This window comes from Accipiter gentilis, chromosome 34, assembly GCF_929443795.1.
Source record: "Accipiter gentilis chromosome 34, bAccGen1.1, whole genome shotgun sequence".
In the NCBI taxonomy this organism is placed as follows: Eukaryota; Metazoa; Chordata; class Aves; order Accipitriformes; family Accipitridae; genus Astur; species Astur gentilis.
The window spans coordinates 10,649,849-10,663,651 of record NC_064913.1 but is presented as its reverse complement, the minus strand read 5'-3'; the positions used below and the strand labels follow the sequence as shown (position 1 = coordinate 10,663,651).

Genomic DNA, 13,803 nt, shown 5'->3' with positions numbered 1-13,803 from the left:
CTTAGGCTTTTCTGTTGCCATATATGTAGATTATGGGTTGTGCATAGGTAAAATCTGTTAATTTAAAAGATTTTATAGATACTAAACATTAAGTCTGCTACAGTTAAGTAGTTTGCTGTTACATTGTTACTGTTTTGTCATACAGCGTGAGAATGAATCCTTGAAAGCACAGATAAATATATTGAATAAGGAACTGGAGATTACAAAAGAGAAACTTCACACTGTAGAACAGGCTTGGGAACAGATGAATAAACTAGGCAAGTATGGAAGTTATATTGCAACATTAAAAATCAAATGGTATGTCCTGTTTAATATTTTAAAATATTTTAAATTGATGTATCTTAAAACAACAACAAAAAAAGTCAAAACTGTTTTGTATCTTTCATTAACAGTCTTTTTTTTTTTGGTGATTTTTATTTGTTTGTTTGTTTCATTTTATTTATCTGTTTGACCAAAACCACGTTTGGTATTTTCCTCTGGAAACTGTTCCATGTTGTAAAACAACATCACCTGATTTTTTAAGGTTTCTTTTTAATAAGGTGCAATATATTCTAACTTGATTATCAGCCAAAGTATTTCACAGGTTGTCAGGAAAATGATTTCTTTTTTCTGGTGTCATGCTCTGCAACGAAGTATTTTTTCTTGATAGCTGGGGCTTCTTTGTGTACAATTTACATTCCCATTATTCAAGAAGAACTCATCCACATCCACTTCTTTTACAGATCTTAAATTAAATTTCCTGAAGATTTACCAGCTGAATTAAGGATAAAGTGAAAGGCTACACTGAAAATAGCTCTCAGTCTCAATAACCATGGTTGCAGATATTTATAATTGATAATAATACTTTATTCAAATTAGGTATTTCTCAAACATGTAATAAGGCAGGATAACCATGCCTCCAGTTTAAAAAAGTAATACAGGTGTTTCATTAAAGTTTATCTGACAGAGAAAAAGCAAAACTCATGTTCTGCTTCATGATGCAAATTAGTTGAATCAGCTTGTGTATTCTCTAATTTAAATATTTTTTAATGTAGGGGATGACAATGCCATGGACAAGGCCACAAAAGCAATAACCAATAGTGAGATTTTGTCCATTTCTAAGAAAATCACAATGTTGGAAATGAAGGAACTAAATGAAAGACAGAGAGCAGAACATTCACAACGAATGTATGAACATTTACGGAATACTGTAAAGCAAATAGAAGAACGGAATTTTGAATTGGAAACAAAATTTGCTGAGGTAAATCTGTTGAGATTTAGTGACATAACTTGGTGCATCTTAAAAGTATATTTTTGAGCTGTTCAAAAAGTATTAATCTATTCTATGTCACGACTGGCAAATAAGCTTATGATACAAAATACAGCTGCCTTTAAGAGCTGCAATTTCGCATGCGCAGGACATTTGAAAAAATATAACTAATTAATTTGTCAGTAGTTTATTTCAAACATTAGTTAATCTCTGTAAAACGTGGTATCTTGACAGACAGTTGGCTAATTTTTCAGCAGACTGCTAGAAAAAAGTCTGTTCTTGACCTCTTATTTCTTGTGTCTAATTCATATGATCCCTTTTCTGCTAATTTTCCCTTAATTACCAATGTTCCGAAAAATGTTAGACCTTTGCATCCCTTTTGCAAATGATAGTGTCATGATTTGGCTGGCTATGTCCTTTGTCACATGCCAAATATTATAATACAGGAACAGAAGAGAAGTCATGTGCCATTGAAGCTGATGATCCTTAGTATCCCTGTCATATCAGTCTTAATTTTCTTAGATTTTTTTGTGCCCACTTTTTGAATTTGAAGTTTGTTACATAAATTCATTATTTAACAGTAGGAGACATTATTATAATTTCCAGTCTAAATTTATTTATAGGCAGTTGTACACATTTGTTCTTGTGCCAATGTTGGCCTGTAATTTAAACACAAGGGAAAAGAAAGAATAGTTATGTTGACGGGAACGTTGATAGATTGTATTCATGCCCCCTCTTTGTGTTTTGCTAGACTTCAGCCTAGCTATTTTAGATTGCTGTTAACTGACTCACTGTTTGTTGTTTTAGTAGTATTTGTTACACTGTTTTGATTTGGGACATGGAATAACTGAAAGTGTATAAAGCTTTTCAGCAACTCTCTTGTTAAAGCCTTTTCTGATGGCATGACATCTTTTATTTCATTAAGAAATACCTCAAGTGATGAACCCTAGTATCACATTTTCCTTTTTCTCTTTTGCATATATTATCTGTCTTGTGATACGTTTAGGTATGCTGGTCTTCCTTCATTCTGAGTTGATGAACTCCTAATGCCACAATTTTTTCATATTAGTTCCTCCATGCATCCCTTTTTTCCTCATTTCTGTAGCTCCAGGACATACATTTTCTGTTTTATATACTCCTGTTGTCAGTGCCTCCTAATCTGGCATCACTGCTTTTGAGAGAGAGAGAGAGAGAGACATATATCTAACAAGACTGTGCTAAGGTAATTAATGAAAGTTTTAAGTGATACCGGTTGAAGAACTGGTAACTAGAAGTAGTCTACTAGTCATCTTCTAAACTCATAAATCTACTTCAACACAATTGTTAGTTTTCCAGATAGTACTGCCTCAAATATGTGAAGTGCAGATAATAAGATACACCACGCTTTTTTTGTTTGTTTAGGAAATAGTTATTTTATTAAGGAGTGGTATTAGATTAATCTGTCACAACTGTATTTACTAAACTAATTCCTGAGGCTTCTCTGTGTTGCCTCATGCTTTCCAGGTATCTATCTTTTCTTAATGCTCTTTGGTTTGAACTGAAACATTGATTACTCAGTATTTAACAATCACCTTGAAAAATCAGGCTGCTTGAAAGAATATCACTTAATTATGAAAGTTCTTTTTAGAAAGAACAAAAGAACTACACTATTGTGAGTCTTGGCACTTATAACCTGTACTTGTGTTGCCAATCCTGATCTACTAGACAGTACAGAAATATATAGGTAAGCCTGTTCATTTCCTAAAGAGTTTACAGTCTTATTCTTTTTTTTCTTTTTTTCTTATTTTAGTTTAAGAGCTAGTGATTGTGGTAATGTTTTTAAGAAAATTCACTAATAAAAATTGTGCTTAATTCAGAATCCTGTTCTGACCCAACTTGTGTATCTGTTCCTATGTGTATGCAGTGCTGCAAACAAAAAGATGTTTAAGCAGAGAAGAAAGGAAATTGTTTTTTGAACACAGCTGAACAGTGTTTTGTAATGACTAAAAAAGAAAAGATACTTTTGGCACTGCTTTTTCTTTGCAAGGTTGGGAGCAGTTGTGTGCTTAGGATGCCATTTTGTTTGTTTCTGATTTTGTTGGTTTTTTTTTAAGCTGACCAAAATCAACCTTGAGGCACAGAAAGTTGAACAGGAATTAAGAGATGAACTGTCAAAGAGTGTAAGTAAGGCAGTAAGTGATGCAGATAGACGACAAATCATGGACCTAGAGAAGCGTGAGATGGAGCTCAAGACTGAAGTATCAAAGTAAGTGTTGAAGTAACAAATTTCGAATGCAGTGTGTTCAGAAGCATGTGAAAATGACTATAAAGAAAGTAATTTGCTTCATTTTGATTTGAACAAGGAATTAAGTGCTGGCCTGGATAGACATGAGTAAGTGTGCACTTAGATAGTTATTACTAGTATTTTTAAACTAATTCATTCATGTTTATTTTGTTTCTGTGCCACAACCTCCCTTAAATTTACGAAAATCTCATAAAAAATATGGGGAAGTGATTCTTACTTTCAAAGAGTCATAGATAGCGAAGATTAAACTGTGGGGTGGGGTGCCATTTACTTACCAGGGATTAACTTTGTATACATAAATTGAAAAATTGATCTTTTTAGATATGTTGATATGGACATTTGTCTTTGAGTAAATAATGTAATCCTGTTCTACTCCTAAACCAGCAAAGTCTGTGGGGATGTTTGCAGTGATTTTTGACACTGAAAATGAGTGATTAGACTTGGGGAAGCAGAGAAAGGAATTGAGAATGAAACTGAGCATTTATGTCCTGAAGTGGGAAAGAAATAGAGGACAGAGATGCTTAGTTCAGGTAAAAACCATGGCATTGTTTTCCTGGAATAGGTTAACTGCTAGCAAACTTCTGTGTAACTTACAGGAAGACATCCTGTGAAAAAGTTGAGAGGCAATATAGAAGAATTTTCGTAACAAGGACTCTGAGTAGTAGAGAAAAGTATGCTGAAAAGAACAGTGTCTTCAAATGTTTTGATATGAGGAAACATACTAAGCATCTTTTCTTAGCATCTTCTATGTAGAAAACTTAATAGGTTATTCGGTGGTTTCAAGTGACACAATACGCGTTTTCCCTGCAAGGTTAAGAGAACTGTCTGATGTAGCAAGAATGCAAGTTGAAGCTCTGGAGGCACGCCAGCAATACAGAGATAAAGAAGTGGAATCTCTTAGAATGCAAATTTTAGACTATCAGGTAAAATTCAACCTTTATTAACACTGCAGTTTGGATTTTTCTCCCTGGAGTGAGAAGACATGAAATAATTTTACAGTGAATTAGGAAACTGCAAAAGCACTTTAGAAGGCAGTTGCCTTGTAGTGGCCATACCCTTTCAAGAGTTCTCTATTACATTAAGTATTCCCTCCTCCATTTTTTCCATTTCTGGCTGTACAGCTATTACAGATCCTGAGCTTTTTTCCATGTTATTTAGGTAATATTTATTCCTATATGATTAATAGCTCATGGTCAATATTTAAATATAATAACAGGAAAGTGTGATCATTTTTTATAAGACAAGCAATGACTTGTAAATCTTGAAGACTTGCAGTAGACTTATTAAATTGCTTTGTTATTAGCTGAAAGAATTTCTTGGGATTTGTTTTCATGTCCTAGAATGGTTCAAGTCTCTAAATACAACACTTGTGTCAGCTTTTTACGTTACCATATTTTCTAAGTTCAGGTATACATTTCTTCCTCATTTCCACTTGTTTGGGAAGATACAATTTTTAAGATCTGTATCTGAAAAGGTGCATTTCTAAAATCTGGATGTAGAAACAATAGTGGAAAAATAAAAAGCTGGTTTTAGAGGCTAATTCTCGCTCTGATCTATGGAATAAAATACATGCAATATGTAAAATAAAAAAAATACTAACTTGTTTATATTTACATATACACTCCATTGACATATTCAAAATGAAAAATAAATTTGTTCTGTAAATTTTGTTCTTAGGCACAGTCAGATGAAAAAGCAGTTATTGCAAAACTGCATCAACATATCATAGCCCTTCAAGGTAGTGAATCTGTTGCTATAGGCAAATTGGAGACGCTTAAATTGAAACTACAGAAGGTGGAGATCCATAATCTACGTTTAGAACAGAAGCTTGATGAGAGAGAGCAAGCCTTATATTTTGCCCGACTGGAAGGAAGAAATAGAGCCAAACATCTACAACAGACAGTTCAGTCTTTGCGGCGACAGTTTAGTGGTGCTCTGCCTTTAGCACAGCAAGAAAAATTCTCTAAAACAATGATTCAGCTACAGAATGACAAACTGAAGATTCTGGAAGAAGTTCAGCATGCCCAGCAGGAGCGTCGAAATGCAGAAAACAGAGCATTAGAGATGGAGTTAAAACTGAAAAGTTTAGAAGAATTAATAAGTGCATTGAAGGATACAAGAGGAGCTCAAAAGGTTTGCTATTTTACAACTTTGAATAGCTTCGTTCATCTGATCTGCATTTAAATTACATTTCAGATCAGCTTGTTCCCTAAACGTCTGTTTTAATGTAGAACTTAATGATTTCAAAGTACACTTTATTAGAATATGACAGCCACCGTTTTTTGTTTTCCTATTTTAAAAAAGTAATACATCATTAGTTATTTGCCCTGTAAAAGTCAGATTTACTAATTTTCTTTTGTGGCCAATTAAGTGTCATAGGAAGTAGAGCCTATGTATGAATTCAGTTATATTAAACTGAAGTAAATTATGAATTGAATTAAATAATGAATTAAATTAAATTAAACAGAGTAGCATTCTGAAGTTCTGTTTCATGAGCTTGCATTGAAATCTTTACTACAAATCCATGTCCTTTTAAATAAATCCAGGGGCAATAATTTAGGCAGCATGGTCAGACGTTATTGTATTCATGTAATTCTACTCAATCATATTTTGCTAGTGTAAACAATGATGCCTTGAAATTTGAATACAGTTTTCTCACTGCTCTTCCAGATCACTGTGTATTTTATAATATGTTTATATTTGTCATAACTAAAGATGTCTGCATGTAAGTGATAGTTGTAGCGCTCTTGGCATGATTTTGTTTTAAGCCAGTTTTCAAATATTTTTCTAGAGCATTTTGACATAAATATGTCTGTTATTCTTAGTACATGTGTGGTTTTTAACACGTACAGGTTTTAATGTTTTTGAAAATCTTTTGCTGTTTTAGAAAAGTCAACCAAACTTCTTGCATGCTTTTTTTGTTCAGTCTGGACAGAGGCATAGGGTACAGCTTAGTTAGGTAATTTGAAAATTATTTGCAATGCACTTGTCAGCATAGGGGAAACCTGTTGCCTCTGAACTTGTCTGCTGCACTTTTCAGTCATTTCACTTGCAGTTTCATACTCTTGCCGTGCCTCCTCACTCAAGAGAAGTGAAGAAGCTTAAAAAGGCAGAAGGTCTTTCTTCCTGTTGGTTTGATAAGTGCCATACTGCCTCAAAGTCAAAGAGTGTAGCTGCATCTAGTTGACCTGTGGGCTTGGTAAATTACAATACTGTGTGTCATTCATTATTAGGTAATTGAATGGCATATGAAGATGGAGGAACTCCATCTGCAGGAACTTAAACTCAATCGAGAGATAGTCAAGCAAAAGGAAGAGGTGAAGTATTTGCAAAATATAATTTCTGAATATGAACGTACAATCAATAATCTGGAAGAAGAAATTGTCCAGCAGAACAAGGTATGTATTTCCTGCATGCTATTAGAAAAACAGTCTATTCCGTATTTCACTAGGTGATTTTAAAAAAGGAAGAGTCTTCCTAGTAAGGTTTTTAACGTAATGTTTGTATCTTGGTTCCATAATTCTTTTTAGTAGCACATTTGAGTATTTTACATTTTGGTATCTATTTTTTTCTGTTATAAAATTCTGGGGTTTGGTTATAAAATTCCCATTGCCTTCAATAAATAAAATACCTTTATCAAACATTTGTTACAGTTTCATGAAGAAAGGCAAATGGCTTGGGACCAGAGGGAAGTAGAACTGCAGCGCCAATTAGACCTGTATGATCATCAACAAAATGAAATACTTAGTACAGCTGTAAAGGTACATGAACGGAATTAACTAAAAATAGAGTTATAAGCACATTTTTCAGAGCTGTCAGATTACATGAATATGAATCTTTCTGTGCAGTTAGAAAAGGCTACAGGATCGGTTCCAGACCCTAGCTTGCCACTCCCACAACAACTTGAGTTGGCTTTGAGAAAGATTCAGGAGCATATTCGAACAATCCTGGAAACTAGGGCAACCTGCAAATCACTGGAGGAGGTAATTAAATGTATAAATTATCATATAAAGGGACAAAGTTTGTATTTCTATGCCCTTTAATTTTTATATATAATGTCAAATCCCTTATAAGTATTTAACACAGAGAAAATGTAAATAATATAATCACACTGTGACTAAAATGAAATATTTTTTCCATCGCAACAAATTATTGGGGAAAATTTTTGAATATTTTAGATGGTTCGTTTAGTAGGGTAAGATGCTCTCGCTGTACAAAATCCAGTTGACTGTAGCTAGTTAAATTTACCAAGTGTTACATTAAATTTAACGAGTAGCACAGCAAAATCCTTTTATCTTGGGTTGCTAAATTGAAAATCTGTTACAGAAGATAATTTGTGGTTCTTAAGAAATTTGGAAAACACCAGATTCTTAATTTGGTAGCACAAAATGAATTGCATAAGAGTCTTGTGCCAAGCAAATAATACATAAAGACACGGTAATGATATTCTGGGACTTTTTCATCTAATAGTAATCCCATACAGCCAGAACCGAGTGCAAAACATTTTGTGTTTACAAGTCTGTTAAGAAAAATCTTTCTGGTACGTTTTTAAAAAGTAAGATCTTTTTGCAGTGTTTGAATTCTGGAAATGCAACAACTGCCTTTCATTGCAGAAACTAAAAGAAAAGGAAACTGCTCTGTGGAAAGCTGAACAAAATGTTTTATCAAGAGACAAAGTTATAAATGAACTAAGACTTCAATTACCTGCAACATCAGAAAGAGAGAAAATAATGGCTGAATTAGGCAAACAAGAAGATGATCCAGAGTACCATCATGCCATAAAAATTGCTCATCAAACTATTGCAAATATGCAAGCAAGATTAAATCAAAAGGAGGAAGTGTTAAAAAAATACCAACGTTTGCTTGCTAAAGCAAGAGAGGTAGTTAAACTTTTGTACAAAATTTCTTCTACTTGTAAGTTGTTTTAGTTGATTCTTTGTTTCTCTCGTTGCTAGTGAAATCTTAAGAAGTTTCTGACCTCAGAGGTAACAGAACAGAGATGATTAGTAATTTTTTATGTAGAAAGTTCAACTTTTTAACTTGGCTTGCTCAGTCAAGAGGTTATTTATATGATGTCTATCTAGGAATTAAATTAGTATGACAGGAAGAAAATTAAGATTCTGCTGTGATGAGTGGTCTCAGTATATTGTATATTTACATGGGATATTCCAGTACTGGCAACAATGGTCTCTGGACTGCATCTTGCAGTGAATTCGGGAGGTACAGGAAAGACATGTTAAGGCATATTTTAAATTAAAGCATATTTTAAAGCATAAACCTTGTATCTAAGCATACTTTTTATTCTTTATACCCTTAAAGCATATTTTAAAGCATAAACCTTGTGTCTAAGAAATACTTCAAGAATAAACATGCATCAGTTTTGGTGTGTTTGGGTCAGGAGCATATTTCTGAAGCAGACTTCCTATCATCTTAACTTGGTGTGCTGTGCTTAACATGCATAGCTATTTCTTCTGGGAGAAATGAAGTTTTTTGTATCTTCTGGTTTAGTTCCAAACCAGTCTAAAAATGAGCCTACTGTGCTCCGTCTGCTAGCAGACATTCAATCTACAGGATCACACTGTAATCTAAAGTAAATAGACCTGAAAAGTACATAGTATGGATATCACTATCCATATGGATATTCATAGTTGGTGAGAACCAACACCAACTGTTTTGCTCTCCAGTTCCTGTCCTGTTGTGCCTTATTGCTTGCTACATAGATTAAAACTGCAATGGTAGGGGGTTTTCCAATAGTGTTAAAAAGGGGGGAAAAAAAATTATTGATTAAAGCAAGAAAAGAATTTTAAAAACTGCCAGAATTAGAGGAAAATTTTGGGGAGCAATACTGAGCAATGAGTGAGCAATCAACATGAATGTACTGGAGTTTCATGACTTTCTGGAATAGTGTGCATCAGTAGAGTTGTATTTTTATTTTGAACTAACAGGAACAAGAGGAAATAGCAAAGAAGCATGAGGAAGACCTTAGAGTTCTACACCAGAAGTTAAATTTGCATACTGACAATTCTCTTAATAAATTCAAACAGACTGCTTTGGTGAGTTGTGTGTTTGTGGGATTAGTGAAGTTGTTCCCAAATTTTTGAAATTGTTGCTCATAAGAACAGTTTTGCAGTCAAAAGTAAGTAAGAAATGATGGTGGGAAAAATAAATGGGTGGTTGATACAGATTTACTGTATTATTCTTGAGAGAATTTGCAAGAGATGGATTAGAGTCAAGTGTAAAAAACCAAAGTTACCACATCAGTATATATGAGTATTTTTCATATCTTCCTCATTTATGGAGACTTCTAGGAGAGGTATATTTTGGTTTTTGTTCTTTTCATTGAATCTGTGGTTATGTTAAACTAATCAATTTCAATACAAATTTTCTCTTGACACTTTATGATAAGGTGAAACCTGTATTTAACTGGTTATTCTGTGGATCATTAGATACACAAAGCTCTTTTAAACCAGTGTGACTGCTTTCTCTGCAGACTGAGATTCACATCTCAATAAATAAACGTTAGATATTGTTTGGTTATATTCAGGATTGAGTTTAAAATGCATCAGTAATGTTTACATTTGATTTAAAGCTTAAAATGTTCATCACATGCATTTGTTCTGTTTTACAGGAGTTAATGAAAAAGACTTCTTTATCACTTTCCAACAACCAACATTTTCTCCGCTTAGCTGAAATGGAGCAAACAGTAGCAGAACAGGATAATTCTCTTGCTTCACTTGTTGGAAAATTAAAGAAAACATCATCTGATTTGGAAAAACAAAAACAAATTACTGTAATGAAAATCAAAGAGTTTGAGACTATCAGAGCCCAGTAAGTTTTTAGACTGTTAACATAAATCACAATTGGACTGGATCAAGTCAATTATGTATTGCTGCTACAGGACTGGTCTATTGAATTTAACATGATTTTGCTTAATTTAAGATTTGGCTGAAAACACTAACTCAAAAGAGTTAGTATGGTTGGTAATTGTAAATTATTTTTAATCTGTAGTGCTTTTGGGGGGCTAATATTGAAAAACTGGCTTGGAAAAATGCCTTTCAGTTGTTAGCTTTGTGCCATTCAGTGGAAAAGAAAGTATTCAAGGAGTCCTGGTATGAGAGTTGTCTTTAAACTACTGTGCTGTTTGCTGGTTTGTGTTTTGTTTTTTTTTTATCCCCTGCTACGTCCATTTGGGCTTGCTGCCTAACAAGTTTAAACTCACAAAAATTTAACCCCTGTTTAAAAGGAGAAAAGCATGATGCTTTCTTTACCTCTGAGGCCAGGAGTTAGAATGCACAATGCTCTAATCTCCTTTTGCTGATCTTTTTTGAGTAATTTACTTATTCAGTAGAGGCTCCTTTGTTGAGTCAGTCTTTTTTTGCTGTTTCCAAATCTATGTGTCATTTCCTTTAACAATAATAAAAAATATAACATCGTGCCCTTTGTTATTTATTTGGAGTTTGCTAACTTGATTATTGCAGTGTACCCTATTAATGGTTATTTTTTATTAGGCTTCAGGAAAAGCACACAGTTGATGTGGAACAACTAAAAGATGAAGCAAATGAATTGAGGAACGTGTTATGTCAGATGGAGAAGGAATTAGCAAATGTAAAAGCTGAACTGGAGGTCCAGAAAGAAGCAAATTATAGAGCACCCACAGCAACACTGAAAAACCTGGTGGAACAGCTGAAGAGCCAGTTAGCCATAAAAGAGAAGCAGCAGAAAGTTAGTCAACAAAAATTTATCCCTATGTCATGTAAAGGTTTAATGTTGCTTAATGCTTAAGAATTCTACATACAGTACAACAGGAGGTAGAATATAATTGCTTAATATAATATAGTAAAATACAATTGCCTTTTCTTGTTTTGTAATGTTCATATTAGCAGCTTCTTCACTTAAAAGAGCTTGAATTTATTATTTTTAGGCTTTGAGCACAGCACTTCTGGAACTCCGAGCAGAAATGACTGCTAATGCTGAACAGCAGATTATTTCTGCTGCGTCACAAAAAGAGGCATATATGAATGTCCAGGAGATTGTTGACAGGCAAACAAAGGGGCTTACGGTGAGTGCTAAGTAATATCATTGTATTGCATTGTTGTATTGTTGATAATCCTGACTTTGGGGGCTTGCTGTTTTGTTTGTTTGTTTGTTTGTTTTCTTCTAGACACAGATAGAGGAATTAAATAATCAGATTGCAAAACTTACAGATAACCTCAAAATAAGTAAAACCAGGGAAAGTTCTTTGTCTGATGAAAGGGATGAGTTGAACCAAGAACTTCAGAGGAAACAAAAAGCATTTGCTAAAATGTTGAGAGAACAAAATGAAATGGAAAAAGAAAATGAAGAGCTGAAGAAACGGATTAGGAGGCTAAGCAGTAGCATTCAGGTAGAAGTGATTTTTAAAAATATGTTTGATCTTGGTCAAGCTTCTGCATAGATGTGCTGGTTTGGAGAGGAAAGATGAAGTACTTTTGGCAGGCATTGAGACTTATACTTGATTTTAAAATTTATTTTTACTCATCAGCCAGGTTACATGTGAGCTATTAGCTTTTGCTGTTGGCAGCATGCCTCAAATAAAAGGAAGAGACTGAAAAATACTTGCTCCTTGAACTATGTTTGAAAGAGTCGGAGGAGTTGAATTACCACTTTCAAGGCTTCTTTGAAAAATGGAATTTTGTGGTCTTTCTGGCTGTCCTTATTTCCCCTTTCAGAAGAAAAGTAAAGGATTTACAGTAGAATCGTCTAATTTATTTTTTTTTAATTCAGCTACTCGCTGCTGTTTATTCAGTTTAGAATGCAAAGTTACATTCCAATAGTTTTAATTTAAAGATAATTTTTTAAAGATCATTTAGGATGTAAACTAATTCTACCACTTGGAATTTAAGTCCTTATTTTTTGAGTGGAGAAAAATACTTAGGTAGTAGTAATTAAACTTTAAGTTTGTAAAAGTTTGTAATTTTTCAGAGCAAAGCTGATGAACAAAATATGATAGATGCACTTCAGAAAAAAATTAAAAAGTTGGAAAGTGAGCTTGAGAAGAAGTCTGAAGACATGGAAAAAAAAGGTGTAAAAGGAGACAAGGTAGGTGATACATAAGATTGTGGCTTTGAAAGACTATCATCAGCCTAGGTCTAGGCAGTTTAACTCTCCCTATCGCCTTTAAAAAACCTAACCAACGAACCAAACTTGATCAGAAGAAAAGCAGTTTCATGAGTGTAACCTCTTTGTGTTTCCCATGCTCTTTATTAGTGCTCTTGTTGCTTAGTACTGGTATATTAATGTTTTCCTGCCCTTTTTGTAGAATTAAAGATCCATTACAAATCTTAGAAAACTAAGATTTTATAGGTAGCAGTGAAATTGATTACAGAAGTGCTGTCAAATGTGCATTTGCAAAATCAATGCAATGATAAAAACATGAAGTACTTAGGAGCAAACGTGTGAATCTTAGAAGGGATGATATCTGTGTAAGTGATTATTCTTTGCAGTAGTGATCTCCACATACAAGAGCTTCAGAGTGATTGGAGATGTGTTCATTTTACCAATTGCTTTGTTTGGTTTTTTGCTTGTTATTTTACTACTTCAGTAACTAATTAGTGGCTTGTCAAAGTAATCATAAAGTATGCTGGAATATTATCTCATGCTTGTATAATGACATTCAGACTATTCTAGGACTGTTGTTCAGTGTCTAGAGATACTTTTCTCAAACTTGTCACGTTACTTCCTTTTTCCAAGGTTTTGCTTTCTGTCTGTCCCTTAGTAGCAGTAACTGTTCAGAATGAAGACAGAAAATAAAGTACAGGGGCTAACTGGAGAAGAGAGAAGTCCAATTAAAAAGAACCAAAATTGCTTACGGGAATATTGACTGATTTTTCAGTAGCCATTTGTGATCACATCAGTAGAGGTTTTAACTGATGTATAATTTATAGTTACTGAATTGTAACTTTAAGTAAAAATGACCAATTTTACAGCTGTGCAGCAGGGACATACAGACTTCTGGTGAGCTGCAGAAGACAGATCTGCTGTAAATTGGCATAGAAAAACACTTCTGTTTCTTTAATCTGTCGTCTTTACTAACATGTAATTCAAAGTAAAAGGGTACATTGCACTAGCACCTCTAATTTCATAAAATGTGTCACTCCTTTTTTTGTAAAATAAGTATTAAAAGCTAAGGAAGAATTTGGGAATAGCATTAAACTGCATCAGCTTTATACACCAGTCACTACAGTATACTTAAGGTATCCAGGTAGGCCTGCTATTTACCTTATCTACCATA

General features: G+C 33.8%; 1 protein-coding gene across 2 annotated transcripts in view; it reads left to right on the top strand.

The window, feature by feature from the left end:
* CEP290 (centrosomal protein 290) overlaps positions 1-13,803 on the top strand; it is a 55,426-nt gene that overhangs the window by 27,086 nt on the left and 14,537 nt on the right. For both annotated transcript variants that reach the window (XM_049792425.1, XM_049792424.1), the window contains 15 exons: positions 146-257; positions 1,035-1,240; positions 3,343-3,494; positions 4,345-4,456; positions 5,211-5,666; positions 6,767-6,931; positions 7,187-7,294; positions 7,382-7,516; positions 8,147-8,413; positions 9,479-9,586; positions 10,162-10,361; positions 11,042-11,255; positions 11,455-11,592; positions 11,695-11,916; positions 12,495-12,611. In XM_049792425.1, coding sequence (XP_049648382.1) covers positions 146-257; positions 1,035-1,240; positions 3,343-3,494; positions 4,345-4,456; positions 5,211-5,666; positions 6,767-6,931; positions 7,187-7,294; positions 7,382-7,516; positions 8,147-8,413; positions 9,479-9,586; positions 10,162-10,361; positions 11,042-11,255; positions 11,455-11,592; positions 11,695-11,916; positions 12,495-12,611 — 2,712 coding nt within the window. The remainder of the gene's footprint in view (positions 1-145; positions 258-1,034; positions 1,241-3,342; positions 3,495-4,344; positions 4,457-5,210; positions 5,667-6,766; positions 6,932-7,186; positions 7,295-7,381; positions 7,517-8,146; positions 8,414-9,478; positions 9,587-10,161; positions 10,362-11,041; positions 11,256-11,454; positions 11,593-11,694; positions 11,917-12,494; positions 12,612-13,803) is intronic.